Raw genomic sequence first — 27996 nt, 5'->3', positions numbered from 1 at the left:
CAAACCCTAGACCACAACCAAAACCTCACCTTGAGTTACTAGATTATCCTCCTATAGTGGTATATAAGGATGACAATTAATCGTGCCATCCCAGAGGTGCTCTCTCTCTCTCTCTCTCACACTCACACATGGAATTTGCAATAAATGATATCACAAATTCCATTTCGTGCCACAAAAAATGGTATAGTTATTTCTGGCATTGATAACGTGTTATGCCATTGCACACAGCATTAATTCCCTTATTTTCATAGACCTCCACCCAACTCCCCTTTGAATAAATTTGCATTTGCATCACATGAAGCAATAAATAACGCATGCATTATGGTGTTATCATGGGTGTTAGGGCCCTAACGTCCGCGATAATGGCCTAACACATTTTGATAAATGACCCTGTTAGTTTGGTATATTTTTGTTGACTTGTTGACCATTATGAACCTTTCCTCCTGCTTTGCTTTCCTTCTAGGTTAGAGTCAAGGTTGGGATATGGTGCCATGGTCCTATATTCATAGTCTACTCAGGGCTTTCCCCCCTACTTTATATTTCCTACCAAGCAAGTTCTCACAGTGACAGCCCTTGGCCATCGGCCCATGCACCATGGCTTCCTCAAGAACCCTGCAATCACGGGATCTAAGAATGACCACTAGGTTTAGCTGTTGCACAAGGACGAGGATTCTTTCTTTTCAGGGCATCAAATACTGCCTTTGCAGCCCTGGCCAGCCCTGAAAGCAGAAGACATGACTTGGCTCCTCTGCATGGTTGTGCACAACACTAACACTGATCCACTGGGCTGGCCTCTATTATTTGCCACTTTTTAATGGGACTGTCAGAGCTCTAAGCTGAGAAGGTTCAGAACATCTTTTTTTTCATGCTCTAACCCTTGTATTGCCCCAATGCATGACATTAAATATGATTTGAGTTTAGACATCTGAGTTCAGAACTCTGTGTCACTTAGAGGCATGGGACTTTCAAGGTGAAAGTACTACATCTCTTTCCCCACCTTTTCAGCTTGCACAGACTGAGACACATCGGAAATGTTTGTCTTCAGGTTCCTTGTTGGTTTGGTGAGCAGGTGAATGAGGCAGCTGGAAAGATTGCACAACTGCTAGTGCTCCAAATCTCTATTTATTAATATTTTAATATTAATATTTTAATATAGTGGTACAAAGCAAATAACAATTTGCTTTGTACCACTATATTATTTTTCCCTTTCATTGTTCCACTGTTCTCTCCCCTCCCCCACCAGTTAACAAGTTTATTGTAAAGCACTATTGCATATGTTCGTTAACAAGTTTATTGTAAAGTTTATTGTTTATTGTAAATGTTTATTGTAAAGCACTGTTGCACATGTTCATTCTATTTGGCACAGCTGCAATGTTTCTGTTAATTGTGAACCGATGTGAGGTTACTAAACAAATGTCGGTATATAAAAACTGCAAATAAATAAATAAAATAAATAATCTGAGAGAGATTTGAATTGAGACCCACAGAGATAAAGAATAATGTAAACAATCACAGACACTAAAAATGCTGAAAAATACTAAAATGAAATGAATTTTGAGAATAAGTGAGAAAATAATTAGATTAGAAATTAAAATCCTTTATGTTTATTAAGAACATAAAATTTGCCATACTAGTTCAGCATCAAGCCCAATATCCTGCTTCCAACAGTGGCCATTGGCCAATCCAGGTCAGGGGTATCTGACAGGATCCCAAAAGGAAAAAAGATTCCATGCTTCTCAGCCCAGGGAAAAGCCATGGATTTCCACCATAATAATGGTTTTATGGACCTTTCTTTCAGGAAGTTGTCCAAGTCTTTTTTAAATCTAGCATTTACCACATCCTCTGGCAATGAATTTCAGAGTTTAATTATGTGTTGAGTTAAACAATATTTTCTCTTATTTGTTTTAAATGTATTACCTAGTAACTTCATTCTATGTCCCCTAGAGTTTTTCTTTTAGAAAAAATAAACAACCAATTCACGTTTACCCATTCCACTCCACTCATTATTTTATAGATCTCTATCATATCTTCCCGCAGCCATTTCTTCTCCAAGCTGAAGAGCCCTAACCTCATATCCCTCATGTTTGAACAGCTTTATAAGTCTAGTTAAATGCTTTAAAGTATTATTTTCATTCTCCACTTGTATACCTATCCTAATCCACTATGCCTATACATGTTGTTTTACTGGGTTCTGTAAAATAGAAAACATGTGAATAACATATCATTTTGGGATCTATGTAATAAAGCTCTTTGTACACGTTAAGCACATTTTGAACATGATAAAAGCAGTATGAGGGACAATTAGTCCACAATATGCATGTTAAATTGGTCCCCAATTTCATGTTAAAATTATCATCATTATACTTACAAATGAAAGAATACCACATGCAAATGTGGTTTTAACATACGCAAAGCAAAACTCTCCTCACATACAATTTACTGATTGCTGGATAAGGCCTGTAATTTAATACCTTCCATGAACCATGTATGTACATTTTACCATGCATGTTAAGTCATATGTGCTTATCTCTGAATAAATGCCTCCATGCTAACTTGGTTAGAAGAGAAATGGCTAGTTAGCAGGAGGATTTCTTCCCTCATGAACCATAATGATGAACACTAACCCCCCTCCCCAACCCACAATCAGTACAATCACAATCTGAAGTGCCATCTGTCCCACCCTTCCCACCAGAGCACCATCATCAATTTCCCTCAAGCCCCTCTGAACATTACATGAACCCCCTCGAGAAAGCAACCCTGAATCCCTGGAACCCCTGTCATCCCTCCAAAATGAAGGCTTATAATTCCAAAGGGTCCTGCTGATCACAAGTAGGAGGTACATCAAAGCCCTCCTGCCCTCACTACTGCTGGCTACTGAATGATGCCACTAGGGTCACTTCACTAAGGGGGGAGATTGTGATGGTGCTGATAGGTGGAGTTTGCGGAGGGGGCCAATTTTCATTAGCTGTATTTGGGGTAGAAAGCTCTCTTTGTTAATTGGCCCTTTCACTTTAGTTTGGTTAGCAGTAGAGATTTCCTGGGGCACATAGCTTGCTCAAATATCCTTTATGGGGGAGAACATGAATGCTCTACCATGCATAAGCTGTATCTGCAATCTTTTAGTATGTGCTCTCAAAAATGTATTGCTTAGTACATTAGCTGCTGTTTTATGGCGCACATTACATTTTTAGCATGATATAACAGCACTTAATGACCTATGCAAAAAGATTCACCATGTACTTGTTATAATTTTTCCATACAAACATGGCCACGATAGTAGCATGCACAGTACTCCAAAAATAATACCACACTCCATGTAGAAATCCCCCTTTTATTGTGGGCCAATTAGCAAGAGGGATTTCAGCCCCTTTTCTCTTCACACAGAATGCACAGGCAGTAATGCCTTGCTTATTTATTTATTTGGCTTTATTACCCACTTTTTTGAATATGAAAGTCACTCAAAATGGTTTATAGCATATTAGAACTACAGCAAATAAACGGAGACTAATTGCAGCTTTACAATAGGAGGATGCAAACAATTTGGAATAGCAGCAAAGTCACATTCTGACTTGGTAGTAAAAAGGTGTAGATTAGCATACATTGATAAGCTCTGCAAAAACATAGCAGGGATACTAGTAACTAACTCAGAAAAGAATCTAGCACCAAAAGCATTAGTTTGTAGTAATATATTTATGGCATTTGAGGTAGCGCCATGCATTCTGCAAAGTGGTTTTAGCATCTTAATCCTGATACTTCCCTTACCCTCACCTCTGCATAGATACAGAAGGGATTGCATTCCTTTATCCTCCTTCTCATCCTTCTGGACTTGAAGTAAAGGGATCGCATGTTCTCACTAATCCATCGGAAGAGGTGATGAAGAAGAGTGGAGCAGCAGAGAACATGACTCTCATCTGCCCCACTATTGCTGCTGTTCACAATGGTGCTGGTTGACATCAAGCATTATTTTGCCCCACAAAGGGTAGGAAAAAGTAAAGCAGAAGGGCACCTTTTTGAATATTGGCAATGATGGAGCAGGTGGGAGTCATACTCTTTGCTATCCCACTCTGCTTCAGCATCTCTTCCAATGGGCTAGTCAAGGATGGAACTTGCGGGGGGGGGGGGGGGGGGGGCAGAAGGAGTCTGGGGTATATCAGGGTATGTGGCCCGTTTCTGGGGATATGGGAGAGGGGATCAGAGCATGCAGATTATTTAGCTGTGTTTATTACATTGATCCCTTAATCAAATTATATTAAATATATTTCCAAATGCTTGTCAAACAAGTAGAGAAATCATGAAAAAAGTATGGCTTTTACAATAATTTCTAACAAGATTTGTAGAAGAGGTTCATGTAGATGTGTGTGTGTGTGGGGGGCGGGGGTTGAGGTAGAGATACAGCTGTAGGTATTAGGTTTATAGATTGGGTGTGTGTGTGTGTGCGCGTTTGTGTGTGTGTATGTGTGTGTGAGAGAGAGAAGATAGATATGTGGGGGATGTTTTTAGTATGTGTGTGTGTGTGTGTGTATGTGTTACGAGTAGTGGATTATGGGTTGACATTGGGTGTGTACATAGAAATGTGTGAGTTTGGATTTAAATAGTGATTATGTAGAAATATGTGTGTGTGTGTGTGTGTTTGGGAGGGGTATGTGAGTGGTATGTCTGTGTGAATGTATATGGTATATAAGGACAAGGGGTATATGTGTGTTGTGTGTGGATTTGTGTATGTTTGCATGTGTGGCAGGTGACCGAGGGTGTACTTGGAATTGGGTTAGGTTGGGTGCTTGACTTTGTTTCAATGTATGCATGGTAATGTATGGGGGCATGAGTGTAGATATAGGAATGTGTGGATATAGGGGGTGTGAGATATGTGGGTTGTGTGTACGGAGTGTATGTGAGCGGCAGGTGAGTGGGTGTATATGTATGGATGTGTTTGGCTGTGAGTGGCCATGTGAGAGGGTGGGTGTAGGACTGTATAGGTTATGCATGTGTGTGTGTGTGAGAGGGGGGTGGGGGAGGGGGCGGGGGAGTGGTAGTATGGCAGTGGTGAGTATTGGAATGTATGTGTGTGGATTTGTGTGTGTGGGCATGTATGACTTTGGCAATATGGGAAGGTAGCTTTTTGGTGCCATCCTTTGTCAATTGCTTCAATTATTTTTCATGTCTTTCTTTGTCTGCCTGTGTTGCTCTCTGTGAAAGTACTGGAAAGTTGAGGGGAGTCTTTTGGAAGGGAGCATTAGTCAACATTCTAACAGTTTCTAACAGTTTGCCAAAGAAAGCAATGGGAATTTTATTTAGGATGCTTGGATCTAAGAAATTATTGACCTGATATTGCTGCTTTTTATACTCGTCCAAGATATTCACATTTTCTTTCTGCAATATATATCTGGTGAATTTCTATCCCTTTTTTGGAGGAGTATTGTGCATATGGACAGATGGACAGACAAATATCTATTTTCTTTGTATAATTCTTTCCAACACTCTGTATGTTGGAAAGCATAAAAAAGAATCAAATAATAACCATGCATTTTTTATATTCACATCTGGTAGTGAGTGCTAGGTAGGCCAGAAGAGAGTTACTGAGACCCAAGCAAACTGCTTTCAGCAATTCAGTTTTACAATATTCACTTCACAGGCTCTAATACTTTTCTTTGTTCCTCTGAAGATTTTTAGATGGATCACATGCATATGTTGATCTGGAATAAACAAAAGAGGAAAAGATGCTTTTACAATATCAGTGCTCTCTAGGAAAATGTCAGTTTTCCAAGGCTTGCTGTTCTCCCAACACGAATGGATTTGCCACTTGCACTGTAAGAATATTACTCTCTACTTTCACCTAACAGTGACTCCCATCATTTTGCTGAAACCATTTGAATCCAGAATGTCTTTCTTCTCATTTTCCCAGAAAAGATGCAAAGCAGCTAGTTGTAAAAACAGGTTTATTTCTCAAAAAAATAAATACAAAAATATAAATATAAAACATTGGTAGATAGAATCTGATGAAACAAACTTGTACGGACTTTTTTTCACCAGCTGCATATCACACTTACTAACACCATTTATACATTTTTTCGGATTTTTATTGTTTTTTAATGAACAGAACAGAATATACTTTTTCTTATTCCTTTTTTTCATTTTTTAAACTGTTGTTGAAAAGTCAGAGCACATGCTCAGCAGAAGCGGCTCCTACATGAGGTTGCATGGTGAAGTATGATCCCGTTCAAGTTTCAGAAGGCATCTTTCACTCACTTGGACCTACAACAATAAATTTCCATAGCTCTCAGCTCTTGGAAGGTGATTAAACAAAAGATGCCCTTCAAGTGATGTCCTTCTAGAAAGAGATAATAAAAGAAACAAATTAGAGATAAGAACAACAAATTTGCTTTCTTTTTTCCTAAAGAGGAGAAAAATAAAGCATTGCGCTGAGTGCTAGGGGAAACTCTTCCAAATGTTAATATTGTCCAGGGGGAGAAGTCCTGTAAAGTTTAATTCCTTTTCATCTTGAATTCACAGGATTAAATATCCCAGGTTAAGAGTCTTTGTCGCTTTCTCCTCCACCATACATCTCAGCTAGTTTGTTGAAACGGGGACCCCATTCCTTGAGATACTCATAACTTTGGTCTCCCTCAGCAGCAGCAGACTCTAATGAGCTCAAGGACTCGGCAATTGAATCATTTCCTTCGTATGCATACGTCGCAAGTGAATCATATGGTGGAGCAGTTGGGTCAATATCATGCTCTTTCAGCCTTTGGTTAATGAAATCTCGTACATCGGTATTGTCTGGTACAGCAGCAGTCCTGCGTGGTATTAATAATGTGTCAGGGATAATATCTCTTCTAAGCTTCTTATCCTCAATAGCACCAGGGTTCCTAAGAGTACCAATATCAAAAGCTTGTGTATCCTCCTCTCCACCTCCTTCATCATTGTAACTCACAATGTTGTCTCTGATGTCCTCCTTAGACAAGATCAAAGGCTCCTTCTTCCTTTGTCTCTTCAGAGCAGCAAACAACACCACTATAACTATAAAAAGACAAAAGAAGAGAAAATATACTGCAATGGAGAACAGAAGTTTCTTTTGGCTTTGTCTTTGCGGAATGAAATGGATTGGTTTACTTTAATTTGAGGAATCAAAATCTACACACTGCTTCAAATAAAGGCAAACAAAATTGTTGAGATTATCCTTTTACTCTCCAATTTTTATTTCATTCTGGAGAAGAAAATGAACTATTTGGATTCTCCCTGTTATGATACGCCAACCTTTATGAACGTAATTAAATCGGGGTACCTCTTTACTTATTACTTGTCACACCCGGCAGTGCCCTGAAATAATTAAAGTAAAACAAAGTATAAACAGGACATATCACAACAGGGGAGAAGGATTATCATAAATTGGGGCAATGGCCTCAATAAAGGATGTGTATCATTCCAATTATAGGAAACAAAATGAAGAAATATAATAGATATGAAGAGAAAGACAGAGAAACTTTGAATTTAACTGCAGACAGAAGATTCAAGAAACAGGAAAGTTGATTAACTGAGAAACATGAGGGGATCCACAAAATATTTTGAGGTTGAAAAGGGATCCATACATTCAAAAAGGTTGGGAACTCCTGCCATAGAGCATCCTGTAATGCTTCTAACTACATTGCTACCTAAACCTCACTTCGAGTTACTAGGTGGGCCTCCTATAGTAGCATAAATAGTAGCTTACTATGGTGTACCTTTGCCCTTACTATGTCATACGGGCGACCGTCGCCCGTATGACATAGTGAGGGCAAAGGTAGCACCGGCGCCATTTTGAAGATTGGCAATATGGCCCGCGTGCAGGAGGTCGCTCCCGGACCCTCGCTGGACTTTTGGCAAGTCTTGTGGGGGTCAGGAGGCCCCCCCCCAAGCTGGCCAAAAGTCCCTGGGGGTCCAGCGGGGGGTCCGGGGGCGATCTCCTGCACGCGTGACGTCGGGAGCCAGGAACCAAAATGGCGCTGGCGCTACCTTTGCCCTGTCACATGATAAGGGCAAAGGGCCACCGGCGCCATTTCTCTTAACGCAGTCGTGGCCAGAGAGAGGGACATCGTGCCGGGACCCCCCCCCCCACTGGACCCCAGGTAATTTAAAACATTTTGGGGGGGTTCGGGAGGGTGGGGGATTTGTTTTAAAGGTTCGGGGTGGGTTTTAGGGTTTTTTTGGTGTGCTGGTTTTCCCGCCCTCCCCCGATTTACGATTTTTAACGATTAAAAAAAAAAAAACATGACGATAAGATTTCCCTCCTCCCCCAGCCAAAATCGATCGTTAAGATGATCGATCACACGATTCACACCCCTAATAGTTTCTACCATTTTGCCTGGCACAGATGTCAGACTCACTGTTCTGTAATTTCCTTGATCTCCCCTTGATCCCTTTTTAAAATGTGGTATTATATTTGCAACCCTCCAGTCTTCAGGTACCAGAGATGATGCTATTGATAGCTTATAAATTTCCAATAGCAGGTCCACAATTTCATTTCTCAGTTCTTTCACTAGGGATGTGCAGAGGGTCGCCATACGTTGCATTCGGGATATGTATTCGTCGGGTGGCAGATACATTGTATATCTCCGTATGGCGTCCCGATACGGTTATTCGTCTAATCCTATTTGGTACCCGGCTAAAATTAAATTTACTACAACCCCCCACCCTCCTGACCACCACAAGACTTACTAAAACTCCCTGGTGGTCCAGCGGGGATCCGGGAGCACACTCACACCCTCTGTACCAGTTCAAAATGGTGCCGATAGTCCTACCATGTCACAGGGGCTACTGGTGCCATTGGTCAGCCCCTGTCACATGGCCATCAGCGCCATCTTGTGCTCCTGCCATGTGACAGGGGCTGACCAATGGTGTCGGTAGCCCCTGTAACATAGTAAGGGCAAGGCTATCGGCGCCATTTTGGTTCCTGGCACCCGATGGCACGAGTGCAGGAGATCGCTCCCGGACCCCCGCTGGACCCCCAGGGACTTTTGGCCAAGGTCCCTGTGACATAGTGAGGGCAAAGGTAGCGCTGGCCCCATTTTGAATACTGGCAATACGGCCCAAGTGCAGGAGGTCGCTCCCGGAACTCCCGCTGGACTTTTGGCAAGTCTTGTGGGGGTCAGGAGGCCCCCCCAAGCTGGCCAAAAGTCCCTGGGGGTCCAGCTGGGGTCCGGGAGCGATCTCCTGCACTCGTGCCATCGGGTGCCAGGAACCAAAATGGCGCCGATAGCCTTGCCCTTACTATGTCACAGGGGCTATAAAACAGGCTGGCCGTACATACACATGCATGTAATTTTAAGTGTGAACTTGCATATGTGCGCAAATGCCGCTTCTACCGCATAAGTGGGGGAATTTTAATAGACACGAGTACTGACGCCATTACCAGTTTTCCCAGTTTATTCCCAGTTTGCCCTGGTAAGGGATAGGACTTCCTTACTCCCCCCCCCCCCCCTAGTTAAATAGCCTCCCTTCTCCCCTTTAGCCCCAACCTTTAAACTCTGCTGATCTGTTTTGTTTGTTTTTGTTTTATGACTTACATGCCATTCATAGCAGAAGTAAAGTTGCACAGCAGGGGACCCCGGTGCGCACGTGTGTGCGTAAGTATTTATGTGCTGGTTTCAATGTGAAATTCAGGAATGTCTATGACCCGCCCAGACCATGCCCAGCCCCTTTTTGGGAAAAAAAATCTTTGTGCACGCAGTGGGAGATACATGCTTTTAAAATCTGCTTGGCTTGCACTGGCCCAACATATTCGCGTATCTCCTGGTTTTGGTACACGTCAGGCTTTTAAAATTCACCTTTAGGATCTTCTCTTTGCAGCTACTTGAAGTGTCTTCTATAAAGCTTTTTAGATCACCTGAATCTCAGGGAAGACATTTTTTATTCCAGACTCCTTTTTATGGACTTCTTTGCCAGAAGAGCTTAAAGCCAATGAGTACTAAGGGGTGGGTGAGGGGGGTCGGTCCTTCCTGTGTGACAACAGGGGGAGGGGTGCCATTGCTGCCAGCATATAGGAAGGTCCCGTGGCAGCACGGAGAAGGGACATGCTGGTAGGGTTCCTACTCCCCACCAGCAAAAGTGGATCCTGAAGCAGAGGAAGAAGCACTGCGGTGCTTGTCGGCATTTCCTCAGAGCCGGTGGCAGAAGAAGAGGCCCTGCTGTGCAGTTAGAAGCCAAAGAAGAAGTCAAAAATGTGTGTGAAAGAGTGAGAGACTGGTCCTGTGAGATTGAGTACCTGTGTATGAGAGGGCATGTGTGTGTGTGTGTGTGTGTGTGTGTGTGTGTGTTTGTGCTTGAGAGGGTGAGTGTATATAAGAGTGAGTGTGGGTGTATGCCTGTATATATGTATGAGAGGGTGTCTGTGTCTGTATGTGTTTGTATTAGAGGGTGCATGTATATGAGACAGTGCCTGTGTATGTGTATGTGAAGGTATGTGTGTGTATGTGTGTGTGTGTATAAGTGGGCCTATGTATATGTATGTGTCTGTGAGTGCCTGTGTGGATTTCTGTGAGAGTGCCTGTGCCTGCACATGTCTGCCTCTATAAATATATGTGTGTGAAACACATTAATGTTTGTGCACTCTCCTCCAATCCACGACAATCTCAGGATGATGAGAAATCTAAAGTTTCCAGGTATGGAGAGCAGTAGTTTTTTTTTTTTTTAATCCTTGATAGATTTAATATTGGATGTGATGTATCTGCTGTTTTGAAATATTTTATTTGTGCTTGGTAATTCTATTCATCAGCTGTTTTGATATGTATATTTTTTAGTATGGCTTTACTATTCTGATTGATTTATATTTTTGATTGTATTGTTGTGAGGAATAGTGGTATTCTGCTTTTCCATTGTTGCACTGCATCCAGAATCTGGCTTGTTGTAGTTTTCAGTTCAGTTTTTCTCTGCATATGTGAGTGTGTGTTTGTTAGCATGTGTGAGAGACAGAGGAAGCATGAGGTGTGTGTTAGTATGAGAGAGAGAGACAGAGGAAGCATGTGTGTGTAAGAGAGATAGAGGAAGCGTGTTTGTGTGTGTGTGTGAAAGAGAGTGAGAGACACAAAGGAAATTTGTGTGTGTGTGTGTGAGAGAGACACACACACAGAGAGGAAGTGTGTGTATGTGTGTGTGTGTGTGTGTGTGTGTGTGTGTGAGAGAGAGAGAGAGAGAGGAAGCACATTGTGTGTGTGCATGAGTGTCCCCAGTTCCCTATACGTCCCCAGATCAGTCCAGGACAGCTGTGTTTTGCCTCCCCTTCCAGCAGATAGAGACAGAAAAAGACTTTGCGGACTCTATCCTATGCCCCTGAGGTGCCACCTAGTGTCTGCCAGTATTTTTCTGTCTCCAGCAGATGGTGGAGGTACAAAACCTAGTGTCTGGTAGCAGTGCTGAGTTTAGTGTTGGATTTTGTCTGACATTTGGTTAGTTAGCAATTGATTTTCCAAGGGAAGTTTGTTTCAGGGTCCCTTTAAATTAAAAACAAAAACCCCCAAAAAACCAGGGGATAGTTGTTTTTAGCCTCCCAGGGGGTTGGCAGGTCCTGGTGGGACCATCCCCCCTGGTACTTGAGGCTGGAGAGCAGAGGGTTGTGAACCCTGGATCTGCCGTGGCTGAGGGTGATACTGGGGGTCCCGGCTCACTCACCCTCAGTGAGACCGACTACAGCCAGGTAAAAAAAAAAATAAATAAATAAAAAGTTGTGTTTTTTATTGCCTTGGGCTCTCCGGCCTAGCGACCACTCCATTTTCACAGCTTTTTCGTCGGTTTTCGCCATTTTCGCAGCACGCTTTTGACTGGGAAATCTGTGCCATCGCTGCGGTTCTTTTTTTGGGTAGTCTGCTAATCGAGGCCGGGGATATGCCTCGTGGCACGGCCTGCTGCGTGTGTGGCAGTGCGCACGCGGCTTTCCCGTGCTGGGGTATGCACCGGCTGTTTGTCAGGTGGGAAAGGCCCATCTCAGAGGATTCAGCACAAGGCTGACAGGGACAGCGCCAGGCCACGTCAGGAGCCTTAGAGGCCCGATCGGCTGCGGCAGGGCTTGGATCCCTTCCTGCTTAGTGCAGGGTCGGAGGCTTTGTTACAAACCATGAGGGATCAGGAACGAGCAGCGCTGGCGGCTCTGGGAGAGGGGCCCTCTCCACCACCACTTTCCCTGAGGCTGGCTGCCCCTGGGGGGGGGGGGGAGGAGGGTGAGCGCTGTTCTGGATGCTCTTTGCCCTTATCCTGTGACAGGGCAAAGGTAGCGCCGGTGCCATTTTTAATATTGGCAATACGGCCTGAGTGCAGGGCCGTATTGCCTAAGAACCATGTGACACAGGGGGAGCATGAAGGACAATCCCTTAAACCTATAAGGCACCTAGGAAGACTCAAGTTAGATTGAGGGGAATTCAAGCTCTTCCATTAGTGAGAGAAAGTGGAGGGAGGAGGGAGCTTCTCTTAAGGGCAAAGGCTCCTTTTAAAGGCAAGGCTCACAGACCTTTATCATGGGTTACAAAAAGTGTTTCAGTATCAAGAATCCTCAGAAGGGAGTGGTTGCACTAAACACAGTTAAATTACAGTATATACAGATACAAATATGTACCCACTGCTGGGGAAAGAACACAGACTTTTCCAAAATAATTAAGATGAGACCTTGTGGCTGCTTGTATTAGACAAAGAGATTCAGACAGCTCTTGGAAAGTTCTAGTACCATGGTAAGATTTGGTGAAATCTATGATTTTAGTTATTGTTTATAGACTAGGTAAGATTCAAATAGGACTTGCTTTGACTAGAACTGGCTGCAATAATGTTGCTATTGTTTGTTTTATCTTGTTTTATGATGTCTTATTTTATAGTATATCTAATTTGTTTGAATTTTTTGTTGTTTTTTGGTTGTTTTAATGTTGTATTTAATTGAATTTTATGTATGTATTATTTGTACCACTTAGACGTTGTAATAGGCGAGATTCAAAATTTTTTAAAATAAATGTCAGAAACTAAAATGGAGTCACAGATAGTGTGCATAATACAAGTGTAAGTATGTGATGTGTGATTGAACTGAGCAAGAGAGAGTGGGGATAAAATTGTGAAAAAAAAAGAAAAGTAGACATATTAAGGTAAAAAAAAGATGATGTGAATGTTGTGAATGATTATGTAGAGGTTGTGAAAGTGGAGCACAGGCATTTTTTTTAGGAAATGCTTAATAGTGCTTTAAAACCCCCCCCCCCCCCCCCCCCCCCCCATAAATACACACACACACACATCACCTTTTGCCTAGGGAAGCATAGACAGTCTTTAAAAACAGGAAAGGTTGATGGGAGGTTTGGGGGGAGAGGAGCAGGGAGGGGCAGGGAGGGGCAGGGAGGGAGAGAGTATTATCTCATAGAGAAAAGGGTGTTTTTTAAGCTAACATTCCTATATTTTTAAAAGTCCCCAACATTTTATTGGTATCAAAATGATTTCCATAGAAGGTAACGGGAGATGCATAAATATATTTGGATTTGAGTGGCATATATCAAAAAATAGCTGTTTGAGGATACCTTCATAGGTAGAGAGTAATAATGGTATGTTTATACTGGCTTTACTTTTGGCATACTTTGAACAAATACTTTCTTCTTTTTCCAAATATCACCTACATATCTGCTTCAACAACAGTTGCCATTCATTTTTTTCCATTACTCATTACTTAATCTCTGCATATTTATATATATATATATATATAACCGCATTGTCTAGGTCCAGCATATTATATAGGAAGGAGCTCATTTGTTTTCTTCATTTATTTTATTTATTTATTTAAAATTTGTGTACACCGACATTTGTTAAGCAAACATCACATCGGTTTCCATGTAACATAAACTGGCCAACAGGGCTTTACAATGAAACTGATAAGGGAACTGGGTAGTGGGGAGGATATTTATCTTTTTAATACAGTTAATGAGATGCTAGAAAGTGCTGAATAAATTAGATTAATGCATAATACAATAAGCTTATTTATGTAACATTATCCACATTCTTTTTAAATGTTTTAGATTTAAAATCTTTCTTCCCTTCCTTTAACTATGTCAGGTACATATGCTAGGCAATTTCAAACTGCCTGGATTAGAAAAAGTTGGAAGTCACTTTTAATCCAGACTTTATCAATTTTCAAAGAGAAAGTACATGGATACTTTCACTTTGAAAGCTAAGCATTCCTGTCAAATCATAAAAGCAGTTTTGAAAATGCAATATATGTAATTTTAGCCTCTTCCAACCCAATCATTATGATGGTAACTTTTAAACAGTCATGTGGGAACACATGTATGTGCGTATGCCAGCTTGCACCAAAAGACATGGTCCTTTTATAACATATGCACGCATATGCATGCATGGTATAAAATAGGCTGTATGTGCGTACATGAAGGCACAATTTTATATGGATGTGCGCATGTGCATGCAAATGCCGTCTCTACCATGTATATGGGAGGATTTTAGTAGACACGTGCCGATGCAATTACCAGTTTCCCCAGTTTGTTCCCAGTTCACCTCCCCCTAGTTAATTAGCTTCTCTTTTACCCTGTTAGCCCTGACCTTTAAGACCCCATTGACTATCCTAGATTTTTTGATTTAGAACTTTCATGCCATCCATAGCAAATGTAAAATTTCATGGTAGGGGACCCCAGCAAGAGAAAAAGGGTGTTATAAGTGGGTGACAAAAGGAAGGAGAGGTGGTGTTCTCCCGCCTTTTGTTGCTTGGAAGCTGCTGGTGAGCTGATCTGAATTGGCGCTTACAGGCAAAGTTTTTCAAATTTCCATTACTCATGCAATTGCAGAATGCCATGGAGGGCTGTAGCAGGTGTCATCAAGAGCCATCGTTGACTGCATCGGAGGGTAGGGATAGCTGTGGGGAGGGTGTGAGAAATGTGGCCGATTGGCAAGAACCAATGGGGGGGGGGGGGGGGGGGGGGGGGGGCAACGGCCGGGGTTGGAATTTGCAAGCTGATGGCTCCAGGGCTCCCCTGTAGTATGGCTAGTGTGGCAAGGCCTTAGGAAAGCAGCAACAGGCAGGGGAACAGAGTAAAAAAGGGTCACAGTTGAGGTACATATTCAGGCTCGAGGCAGAAGAATGGTGAAATAGTGCGGGTGGTCTGCAGTAGGTGCTGCAAGCAGGATGTTGGGGCACCAAGTAGTTCAGTGGGGAATCTGGGATATCATAGTTTCTGAAGTCAGAGAATACCACCTGGGGAGTGGCACGGGACTATAAGGCAGGACTTGGGAGCAAGATAAGGGCCGGCCTTCTGCCTACCTGACTCCCTCCCCCACAAGTTGAGCTCTTGGGTTCTGGGGGCCGTTAGGTCTCTGCAGTGGCAGGACATCATGGTAGTGAGTCCGTACAGGCTGGAACATGACTAGGCACATCAAGGCTGGACAGGCAAAGGTGAAGGCAAGGCTTAGATGAGGCAAGGCTGCAGGCAAGGCTTGGACAAGGCAAAGCTCAGAAGCCAAAGCGGGTCAGGCAAGGCTTAGATAAGGTAGTCAAGGTAGTCAAGGCAGGCAAGGCAAGGTGGACAAGGCAGACAAGGCAGGCAGGGCCTGGCAGGATGGATGAGGCAGGTAAGGTTGGGCAGACAAGGTAAGGCTTGGTACTGGGCAGAACCTAGAAATAGACAAGAGAAAGGGTGAGATAAGGCAAGGACAGGATTCTGATATAGGCAGGAGAGGATACTTGGAACAGACAGGATAAAACAAACAAGGCAGACAAGGATGAGAAGGGACAAAGAAAATACAAGCCGGAAGACAACAAGGCAATAGACAGAGCAGGCATGAAGGCATCAAAGTAACTTACAAGAGAGAATTGGCTCAAAGGCCTCAATGTAAGAAACAAGCTAGGATAGGCCCAAGGGCCTCAATGCAAGGCAAGAATCTAGAAGGCCTGAAGGCCACAAGGCGAGAAGGCCTGAAGTCCACAAGGCAAGGCAAGGAAAGGAACAAGGCTAGAAGACCCAAAGGTCATGCAGCAAGGCAAGGAACTAGAAGGCCGAACTGTTACAAGGCAAGTCAAGACAACAACAACCAACAAGGATTGAACTTCACAATCTGGGTAAACAATCGTGGGAGTAGCTGCTTATTACAGCAGTTAATACCCAATTAAGCCTGATACATCACTTTGAAAGCATATACAGCGTTGCTATCTGCTTCAACGGTAAGGGGAAGTGACGAAAACAGGATTTACATTCAGACATCATCCAACAAGGCATTGATCTGTGCAATCTGGGTAAACAAGCATTGGGGTAACTTGCTTGATGTGGCGGTTACAACCCTTAACCATAAGCCTTATGCTCACCTTTGATGCAGCTCCAACAACTGCATCAATGACAGGGGATGGCAGGAAATTTGAATCAGTTACCAAGAGCCCTGAAGTCGGTGGTTGGTGAAACAGATAAGTATGGGAAAATAAGAGCGGAAGCTTGTGGGCAGACAAGATGGGCCGACTGGTCTTTTTCCGCCGTCGTTTCTATGTTTCTATGTAAGAACAAGGATCAGATCACGGAGTCAAGTGAGATAACATGAGAAGACAAGGCTACTATGGCAAGACAGGTTTACAAAGGGCTGAGTCTTGGGCATGGTGAGAGGAGGAGTTCATCTTCTGCCTCCAGTTCCTCATCTTCCTTGTCAGGGAGCTCTACCTCAGCCTCTATGCCAATGGCTGGACATAGTTTAGATAGAACTGCACAAGTCCTGGTTACATTACTGGATATGTGGGCGGAAGTATCTCATTCCAATAAGAATAAGATAAAAAGGAGAAAATATATTGACAGTGTTTTTCTCCTTGATGAAGGGGAGCTGAAAGAAGAAGAAGCAGAAAGGGAAGCAGAAAACTTTACAGGGAAAAGAAAGGAGTGTTCCCATATGGTCCTCAATTGGATCAGGTGTTTTTCTTTGCTTGGCTAGTGTGGTGGGTCACTTTGATCTGTCTCACTATGGGGTCTTGCTTGCTTATGTGGACACTAGGGATGTGAATCGTCAGAAATCGGGGGGCTCCCCCAAAACGATAGGAAAACCCCATGATATTGTTCGTGGGGGTTCTCTTATCGTTTTGGGGGAGGGCGGGAAAAACGGCACACAAAAATAACCCCTAAACCCAACCCGCCCCTTTAAAACTAATCCCTTAGCTTCCCCCACCCTCCCCAACCCCCCAAAACCTTTACAGGTACCTGGTGGTCCAGTGGGGGTCCCGGGAGCGATCTCCCACTCCCGGGCCATCGGCTGACACTAATCAAAATGGCGCCGATGGCCCTTTGCCCTTACCATGTGACAGGGTATCCGTGCTATTGGCCGGCCCCTGTCACATGGTAGGAGCACTGGATGGACCATGCCATTTTTAAAGATGGCGCCGGCCATCCAGCGATTCCAGTTCCGATTCACATCTCTAGTGGACACAACTTTGGTGGCACACAAGGACTATGAAGGTTGGACATAGCTCAACTATGACAACGTTTCAGGGACAAGGTGAGAACAAGTTTATGTCTGGCTGATTCAGATGATGAACAAAGAATCTAGGGGTGGGTCAGACAGTGGATGCTGTACAGTCTTCTCCGGGGGCAGCTTTTTTCAAGGACAGGGGGTTGAAGCATCAGCTCCAAATGCCTCCCTCCCCAGCATCTAAGAACATAAGAACATAAGAAATTGCCATGCTTGGGTCAGACCAAGGGTCCATCAAGCCCAGCATCCTGTTTCCAACAGAGGCCAAACCAGGCCACAAGAACCTGGCAATTACCCAAACACTAAGAAGATCCCATGCTACTGATGCAATTAATAGCAGTGGCTATTCCCTAAGTAAACTTGATTAATAGCCATTAATGGACTTCTCCTCCAAGAACTTATCCAAACCATTTTTGACCCAGCTACACTAACTGCACTAACCACATCCTCTGGCAACAAATTCCAGAGCTTTATTGTGCGTTGAGTGAAAAATAATTTTCTCCGATTAGTCTTAATGTGCTACTTGCTAACTTCATGGAATGCCCCCTAGTCCTTCTATTATTCGAAAGTGTAAATAACCGAGTCACATCTACTCGTTCAAGACCTCTCATGATCTTAAAGACCTCTATCATATGCCCCCTCAGCCGTCTCTTCTCCAAGCTGAACAGCCCTAACCTCTTCAGCCTTTCCTCATAGGGGAGCTGTTCCATCCCCTTTATCATTTGGTTTGCTCTTCTCTGTACCTTCTCCATCTCAAATATATCTTTTTTTGAGATGCGGCGACCAGAATTGTACACAGTATTCAAGGTGTGGTCTCACCATGGAGCGATATAGAGGCATTATGACATTTTCCATTTTATTAACCATACCCTTCCAAATAATTCCTACATTCTGTTTGCTTTTTTGACTGCTGCAGCACACTGAGCCGACGATTTTAAAGTATTATCCACTATTATGCCTAGATCTTTTTCCTGGGTGGTAGCTCCTAATATGGAACCTAACATCGTGTAACTACAGCAACGGTTATTTTTCCCTATCTGCAACACCTTGCACTTGTCCACATTAAATTTCATCTGCCATTTGGATGCCCAATCTTCCAGTCTTGCAAGGTCCACCTGTAATGTATCACAGTCTGCTTGTGATTTAACTCTCTGAATAATTTGGTATCATCCGCAAATTTGGATAACATCACTCGTTGTATTCCTTTCCAGATCATTTATATATATATTGAAAAGCAACCGGTCTAAGTACAGATCCCTGAGGGCACTCCACTGTTTACCCTTTTCCACTGAGAAAATTGACCATTTAGTCCTACTCTCTGTTTTCTGTCCTTTAACCAGTTAGTATCCACGAAAGGACATCACCCTCCTATCCCATGACTTTTTAGTTTTCGTAGAAGCCTCTCATGAGGGACTTTGTCAAACACCTTCTGAAAATCCAAATACACTACATCTACCGGTTCACCTTTATCCACATGTTTATTAACCCCTTCAAAAAAAATGAAGCAGATTTGTTTGCAAGACTTCCCTTAGGTAAATCCGTGTTGACTGTGTTCCATTAATCATGTCTTTCTATATGCTCTACCGATTTTGATCTTGAGAATAGTTTCCACTATTTTTTCTGGCACTTGAAGTTAGGCTCACTGGTCTATAGTTACCCGGATCGCCCCTGGAGCCTTTTTTAAATATTGGGGTTACATTGGCCACCCTCCAGTCTTCAGGTACAATGGATGATTTTAATGTTAGGTTACAAATTTTAACTAATAGATCAGAAATTTAATTTTTTCGTTCCTTTAGTACACTAGGATGCATACCATCCGGTCCAGGTGATTTGCTACTCTTTAGTTTGTCAATCTGGCCTACTACGACTTCCAGGTTCACAGTGATTTGTTCAGTTCGTCTGACTCATCAGCCCTGAAAACCATCTCCGGAACTGGTATCTGCCCAACATCCTAATTAGTAAACATGGAAGCAAAGAATTCATTTAGTCTTTCTGCAATGGCCTTATCTTCCCTAAGAGCCCCTTTAACCCCTCTTTCATCTAATGGTCCAACCGACTCCCTCACAGGTTTCTTGCTTTGGATATATTTTAAAAAGTTTTTATTATGAGTTTTTGCCTCTATGGCCAACTTCATTTCAAATTCTCTCTTCGCCTGTCTTATCAATATTTTATACTTAACTTGACAATGCTTATGTTTTATCCTATTTTCTTCAGATGGATCCTTCTTCCAATTTTTGAAGGATGATTTTTTGGCTAAAATAGCCTCTTTCACTTCACCTTTTAACCATGACGGTAATCGTTTTACCTTTCTTCCACCCTTCTTAATGCGTGGAATACATATGGACTGTGCCTCTAGGATTGTATTTTTAAACAATGTCCAAGCCTGTTGAACACTTTTAACCTTTGCAGCTGCACCTTTCAGTGTTTTTCTATTTTCCTCATTTTATCAAAGTTTCCCTTTTGAAAGTTTAGTGTTAGAGCTGCAGATTTACTTGTTGTCCCCCTTCCTGTTATTAGTTTACATTTGATCATGTTATGATCACTATTGCCAAGTGGCCCCATCACCGTTACCTCTCTCACCAAATCCTGCGTTCCACTAAGAATTAAATCTAAAATACCTCCCTCTCTGACATGTGTTGGTGATTCCGCCATTCCATTTTATGGATTGTAAATTTAAGCCCTTGTACTCTACTTGTGGCACTGCATACCCAGTCAACAAATGTACCCGTCACGGAGGAAGTGGGCTCTGGGAGCAGTGCAAAATAAGGGATATTTTGATAGAGCTCCTGGTTATATTGGTTAGACTGTTTACCCACAAAAGAAGGGGCAGCAAGCATTTTGCAGGACGGTTTTTATTTTGGCTTTAAGATTCTGTAGATGAGCCCTTTGGTTGGGGACTGCCTCTAATTTAGAGTCAGCGTGCTGCATGAAGGAGATGGGTAGAGAAAAAGTTGGCAAGAAGAGTTGTGACAGGGCAGGTTTTCTGGCCTGTTTCCCACCCTCCTTATCAGAAAACGATCCTTTCCCCTTCATGGTGAATTCCAAAAAAGGAGCCTGGCAAGTTTCCTTTAAATCACCAATTTGTTTCTTCCCTGACAGAGATTAAGTCAATGACTTTGTTCCACAAGAATGTGTTATGGAGCCACCTATGAGTCTTTTGATTCCACTGTGCAGCTAGTTCAACAATGTGGTGCAGGGACGCTATGGCAAAAAATGGATATCAAATCAGCCTTTCCATCCAGATAGTTTTCCTTTGGTTTCAGTTCCAGGGGCAGTTTTATTTTGATAAGTACAAAACAATGGGTTGTTCCATTTCCTGTGCTTATTTTGAAATGTTTAGCAATTTTGTTGCTCAGGTGTCCGGTTCCAATTGTATCACGCATTATTTAGATTGTTTTGTTTGTGGGCCCTGAAACTTCACCGGCATGTTCGAAGATATTGGGGATACTCCAATTGCTAGCATTAAGACAGAGGGGCCATGTATTCATCTTGCTTTCTTGGGCATTGAACCAGTTTCCCTAGCAATGACTTTGCGACTCTCAGAAAAGAAGGTAGATCAATTGAGGGAATTAATTAACAAGACTTATAGAGCTAAGAAAGTCACACTGCAGAAAATGCAGTCCTTAGTGGGCAGTTTAAATTTCACATGTAGGGTCATGCCAATGGGCAAAGTGTTTTTGAGGCATTTGTAGGCAGCGATGTCTGGCGTGTAGAGAGTTCATCATCACATTAGGATATACTGACATAACAAGGAAAGACCTCAGGGGCATGGTTTACATTCTTGGTTTCACTTCAATGGAGTGCCCATGTTGCGAGCAGCTTTAGTTGATAACAGTGAATTCGAGTTATTTTTGGATGCCATAAGTGGGGTAGGTTATGGGGTCTTTTTCCAGGATTCCTGGATTATGGTGTCTTGGCCAGAAGCTTGGGTATAGGTGGGCACTACCAAGAACATAATCTTTTTGGAGTTGTTCCCAATAGTGGAGTCTTTCGTGATCTGGGGGAACAGGTTGAGGAATAGAGAGTATATTTTTGTGGGATAATTTAGGAGTGGTGCAGGTTGAAACAGGCAATTGACTGGGGTGGTGGACTTGCTGCAGGAATTTTTTAGTATTGTTTGCAGCTGAATGTGACTTTCATGCCCATCATGCCCTAGGTGTTCATAACACAATTATGGATTCTCTTCTCTCATTGCAAGTGGTCCACAATTTCTGGATACTGGCACCAGGAGTGGATTGATACAGAGCAGCAATTCCAGATTTCCTATGGAAGTTTAGTGTCCCAAAGCCTGCTGTGAGTTTAGCACCTTCAACTTGGGCTACATATACCAGTGGGTCAGGGAAGATGGTGAATTTTTTTGAGTGACAGGAGTGGTCAAGGGTCCTGTCGTGAATGAGTTTATTGATGGACTTTGTCAACCATTTGTCAAGGAGGAGGGGTTTTCCAGAATGGTGGTCTCTAGTCATCTCTCTGTCTTCTCCTTTTTGGCAAAGGCACATGAGCGGTAATAGCTGGCCAATCATTTTAACAGGTCACGAAAGCAGAGACCAGACTGTTTAGGTCATGGCCTTTCTATATATGTGGGCTCTTAAGCAGGCTCAACATTTATCATATGGATCTCAGTTGGTCCTGGCATTGCAAAGGATGACTATGTAGTGGTTCGGCATACAAGGGATGTGATGGGACCATTTATTGATATTCCTTAATTGGCTTTGAGATGTTGGGCTTGGCTGACTTTATTTTGTTGAACCTGGGAGGGAATGACTTGGGGAAATGGACATTCCTACAGTTAATCGAAGCAGGCCAGAAAGACATTCTCAAGCAATATTGAGGTTGCTGCCTTCTATGTTTTTCTGGTCAGACGTTATTCAAGGCCTGCTTTGTCGGATCAGGTTACTTGGGGATGGGGGCAAGCAAAACTGAATCAGCAGCTAGGGATTCTGGTTCTCCTCACATGGAGGTCAGCACATAAGACATCCTTAGAATTGGGGTCTGTGTGCCAGGTTGTTTTAAGGGGGATATGGTGCCATTATCAGTTGGGCAAGATCTATTTAACAATGATTTCCAGGCCTTGGATGAAGTCTTGTCACAGGAATCCTAGGCCACATCTATTAGGTGAGGCACCCAAGTGGCTTTACCACTGTGTGCCTGTGGCTGAGTACCCAAACAGTTTATAGACTGGCTGGTGCCAACTGCCTGGCTGGAAGGCTGTATAGCTAGCTATAAAGAATCCTATGGGTATGGTGTGACTGGGTGCAGTTACATCTGGTGAGAAGCTCCTTGCTGAGATATGGTGGGGTCCTCACAGGGGAGGCAGCGGATGCTGCTAGATGCCTACAGGCTGGTGGTGTCTGAAGGTAGCAGATTTTGCTGGGAAGTGGCGGATGCCCACCGGGGGAGTTTTTGTGGGTAGGTGTTTCCTTATGGCTCGGGTATCATGTTGCTTGTTCGGTTTTCCCTATAATAAAGCTGTGGCCCTTGATTCCCAATTTTGGGTTTTGGTGGTTATTTCTTAGCAGGAAAAGGGTTTGTGTGGCAATGCTTGTGAAGAGTGTGGGTGCCAGGGGAGGCCATTAGTGTCAGGTTGCCCATTTTTATGCTGTTTCATGTCATTTATATATTAAAATGACATAACAATGAAACAAAATGTATTTTCTGTGTCATTTTAGCACATTATTTAAAAATGGAACACACAGGGACAGTAACTTTCAAACCAGTGCATGTGTGCACATTTGCGCACATAGGGGCGGATTTTAAAAGGGTTACGCGCGTAATATACACGCGTAACCCTTTAAAACTGCTCCTGCGCGCACCGAGCCTATTTTGCAAAAGCTTGGCGACGTGCGCAAGCCCCGTGACGTGTGTATATCCAGGGACTTGAAAAAAATGGGAGGGTGGGGGAGAGGCAGGGTGTGGCCGTGGCCAGAGGCCTCACCACTGCTGCTGGGCCCGGGGATTGCGTGCCAGCACTAGGCCGGTTCACGCAACCTACGCGTAAATAATAAAACAAAGGTAGAGGGGGGATTTAGATAGGGCTGGGGGGGCGGGTTAGATGGGGAAGGGAGGGGAAAGGTAGGGGAAGGTGGGGGGGGGCGGAGGGAATGGGGAAAGCCATCGGGGCTCTGCTAGGGCTCGGCACGTGGTGGACCAGTGTGGTGGACAAGTGTGCACCCCCTTGCCTCGCGCCGACCCCGGATTTTATAACATGCGCGTGGTTGCGCGCGCATGTTATAAAATCGGGCGTAGATTTGTGCGCACCGGGTTGCGCGCACAAATCTACTCCCATGTGTAGGTTACAAAATCTGGCCCATACATTGGCTTTCGCCCAGGGACGTGGCAATTTTATAGCATATGCACAAATATGTGCATGCAGATCCTGCTGCTACTATGTAAATTGGTGGATTTTTAAAGATGCGCATGCCGATGCAATTCCCAGTTTACCAGTTCATCCTAAGTTCACCCAGTTAAGAGATAGGTCCTTCAGACCCCCCTAGTTTAATCACTTTCACTCCCCACAGTTAGCCCCAACTCTTAAAACCTCACAGATCTGCCTAGTTTTCTTTCTTTTTTTTAACTTACACAAAGTTATATGGCTTGGGGGCCTTGGTGCACAATGGGTCGCATCAAAATGTATGGGCACGTTTTAGGTTAATGCGCCATAATGCCCATGTTCCACCCAAACCACGCCCACACCCCGCCCCTTTTGAGATGTGCGCGCTGCAAGAGATACACACGTACCTCTGTGGCTTTTAAGATCTGCTTGGTGTGCGTGAGCCCGCCTTTTTCTCGCATGCCCTAAATAATGAGCATCGGGCTTTTAAAATTCACCTCTAACATTTTAGCACACACTAAATAAACAGCAACCAAATAAATCACAAAATTAAATGAAAAAACAAACATAAAATAGAAACAGGTAATGAGAGGAACATTTTCTGCATGCACACCTCTACTTTACCCAGGTAAATGTCTTTGAAAATTGGCCTCACAGAGACTGTTTTTGTGTCTTAGCTGACAACATAGCCTGGAGAAATGTGAAACTAACTAAGCATCTTAATTCCAAACTATATATGCATCTTTAGTCAGAGATCTTAGTTAAACGTTCTGAGATCTATCATACAGAGTAGGAGTGAATGAGAATCGCTGTGATTCAACCTATTTGTCATATTTGGCAAGTTCACATGAACATTGTTCCATTGGAATAAGGAGCAATAAAATGAATGCTCACAAATTAAGATTTAATTTTGATTTGAAATATTTTATGTGAAGATACTAAATTATATACAGAATGTATTTATTTACAGCAAAGGCTAGAGTACCATCAGTAGCTACATGATAAGGGAAATTTACAGTACTAACACAAGAACTAGCAATATGTTTATTTGTACATTCATAAAATCTCTAATTGGCTGTAGAAGGCTACATTTTTGTGTAACTCACCCAAAAGTATAATAATGCAAAGGAGGATAGCAATCAGAGCCCCTGTACTGAGCCCAGCAGGTAGAAGCAAGCCTCAGCATTGCAGGACTGCATATTTCCTTGAATATCACAGGCACACACTCGAATAGTCAGTGTTCCAGTGCTGCTCTGGATGGGGTAATCATTGTCTGATATTACCACTGGCAGGAGGTAGGTGTTTATATCATGCCGATTAAAGCCATTTCTTCTAGTCAAAATTCTGGCAGTGTTATCTATAGAAAATAAAATAATATTTATTTTACTTAATGCAACTATTTTGGCATATACAGTTTTGATATAGGTCAATTTTTCAATTGCAGTTATATAAATACATTTTTACTGTATACCTTATATTAAAAAAACATCATTCCTTCTTGTTTAAATAAACAGTAAGACTATCATGGCAGTGATTCATTAAGCTGAGATTGTTACCAATTTCTAACAGAGAGTACTGTGCCTAGTGAAAAGTAAATATTCCTTCAAGATTCAGGTAACTTGACAAGCTACAAATTAATTAAAATGCAGGTCACTATTTGCAAATACTTTTCCCCAAAATTAATTGCTTCCTGATTAATGCTGTTATGCTTGGTTTGTCGGAAAGAAACAGGAAAGAATATAATTTGAAAGCCTTTGGAATTATTAAAGCTAAGAATGTTTCTTGTTCCATTGTTCTAGAAAAAGTGCTTAACTAAGGTTGTAACACTTTTTCTGACAGTAACCTCATTTTGTATATTCTAGAATAGTTGATACTGTAGATTGTAACTTAGAAGGCTAATTTAAGAGCAAGTTCTAACGGTCAAGACATTAAATTGACAAAAGATGAGCAGAGGACATTATTTTTAAAAATTTCCTAAAATTTGTCAATTTTAGAGAGCCTTTAAAAGAAGGATTTTTTTCCAGGATATTTGAAAACAATGTACAGTGGACACAAATGACTAGAAGAGTTATGGCAGTGAAATCATGCCTATCTAGGAGATTCGAACACTATGTTCCAACTAATCACAGAACTTACTATTGAAGAGAATAATTTGTTTGTCTTAAAAGGGAGCAACAATCTGCTTTGCTACAAAGACTGCAGATACTTTTTACCTGTGGCATTTGCACCAACGTTTCAAAGGAAATTAAAGTACATTTATTTTATTTATTAGCATTTTTCTATACCGACTTTCCAATAACAAAATTATTGATCAATTCGGTTTACATTTTAAACAATAACAACAATGACAAGTAAATGTCTTACAATGAACAGGTCGAATTAACTTGGATTAAGATATAAGGGGGTAATAACATAATTACATGAGCGGTGCCTAATATAGGCTAGAGGCTGGGTTTTAATGATAGACTGCCAAAGATAATAGACTGCCAAAGATCATGTGATTTCTAGAGAAGATCTATATAGTTCTCTAGCGTGTTACCACTGAGGGGATATTGGCAGGGATATTTCGCAGGTTGATGTTATGGGAAAGCTTGGTACATAATTGGCCTTTGAAACTTGTTGAGCGTATGAAGTAGCTGCAGACTTTTGCAGCTGCTCTTTGTAAGGGTAGATTTTTCATAGAAAATAATGCATGTAAATTTGAAACACAGGCTTTGAAGCTGATGAACTAAACTGAGAAAATGAAGGGTGCAATATTGAAAAACTAGTGCACACTATCTTTCTACCAGGACTTATATTTATTTATTTAACATGTTTATATTCTGCCTTTTCCATAAATTATGTACAGGGCGGATTACAGTCATAACATTCACAATAAAAATTACATGTTACCATGATACAATAAAACAACTAAAACATGCAATCAATAAAATTACCTTAAATAACAACAACCTTCATCTAGCCATATGCCTAATTAAAATATTTTTTCAAATTTTTTCAAAATGTTTTATATCATCTTCCTGATGAAACTCAACAGAAAATGCATTCCACAAGGTAGAATCTATATAAGGAAATGCTTATAATACTTTAATGGAGGCACACATAATAAAATTCTTCCTTGCAATCACAATGAACGATGCAACACATAATCCTGTAACTTAGACTTCAGTGAAAGTGTTATCCTGGTCTTCCTCCTATTTAAATTCTCATTTTCATTGAGCTTATGTTAACGGTACTATGTACAATTGGTACATAATGCCTTCTGGGGTTCCCCAAGGTTTGGTTTTATCCACCACACCTTTTAATATCTTGTGTCTATTATGTTTTTTTTATTGGAATCCCTTGGTGTTCAATTCACAATGCATGTTGATGATGTACAGTTATTTTTTCTGATTACTGAGAATGTCACATCCACATTTGCATTTCTGCTGCGCGCCCCGTCTGCCCTTGGCCCACGCACGGGCCTGCTCACCTCACCAACTCCTCTGCAGGTCCCGGGTCGGCCTCTCCAGCAGCAGCCGCAAGCTCCTCAGGTCTCAGCGTCCTGTGGCAGCGGTCGCACCAGGTCTCACGGCAGGGCTCAGCATTCTCCGTAGTGTTGGCCCCGCTCCTAGGCGCACACACGCGGACTGCACGGTCCCTTATAGGGCCAGGGGCGGGTCCAAGCTCCACGGTGCACCCTGATTGAAGACAGTACAAGAGGAAGTGCCTGCCTGCACTTCCTTGTCTGGGCAATCGGGTTGACACCGTGTGTGTACTACTTTGCCTCTGTGTCTGATTGCCTGTTCCAGTCTTGTTCCAGTCCTGTTCCAGTGTCCTCCTGTTCCAGCATCTGTCTGTTCCTGCATTCCCCCTAGGTAGTTCCTTTTGGACTGACTATCTGGTACTGACCTCTGCCTGCTCTTGACCAAGTCGATCACTGCTGGGATACTGACCTCTGCCTGCACTTGATCATGTTGATCGCTGCCCGGATACTGACCTCTGCCTGCCACCTTGACCACATCTGATCTCTGTAACCTGACCCCTGCTTTGACTGACTACTCTCAGACTGATCCTCGGAACCTGACCCCTGCTTTGGCTGACTACTCTCGGACATATCTTTGGAACTTGATTTCTGCGACTACTGTCCAGTGTCTCCGCATCCTGGATTCTGGCCCTGCTCCTAGCCTTGTCATCGCAGACGCTGTACTGGCCTTCCTTGATCCTTCAGGCCTCCAGTCTAGACATCGACC

At 42.7% G+C, this 27996-nt stretch overlaps 1 protein-coding gene across 1 annotated transcript in view; it reads right to left on the bottom strand.

The window, feature by feature from the left end:
* Positions 1-5939: 5939 nt before the first annotated feature.
* Positions 5940-27996, bottom strand: part of LOC115084999 (cadherin-10-like) — a 433942-nt gene continuing 411885 nt past the window's right edge. The window contains 3 exon segments of the mRNA XM_029590505.1: positions 5940-7014; positions 24871-24939; positions 24942-25121. Coding sequence (XP_029446365.1) covers positions 6524-7014; positions 24871-24939; positions 24942-25121 — 740 coding nt within the window. The 3' untranslated portion in view covers positions 5940-6523.

The sequence above is a fragment of the Rhinatrema bivittatum genome, chromosome 2 (assembly GCF_901001135.1).
Source record: "Rhinatrema bivittatum chromosome 2, aRhiBiv1.1, whole genome shotgun sequence".
Taxonomy (NCBI): domain Eukaryota; kingdom Metazoa; phylum Chordata; class Amphibia; order Gymnophiona; family Rhinatrematidae; genus Rhinatrema; species Rhinatrema bivittatum.
This window is presented reverse-complemented; position numbering and strand designations above follow the sequence as displayed.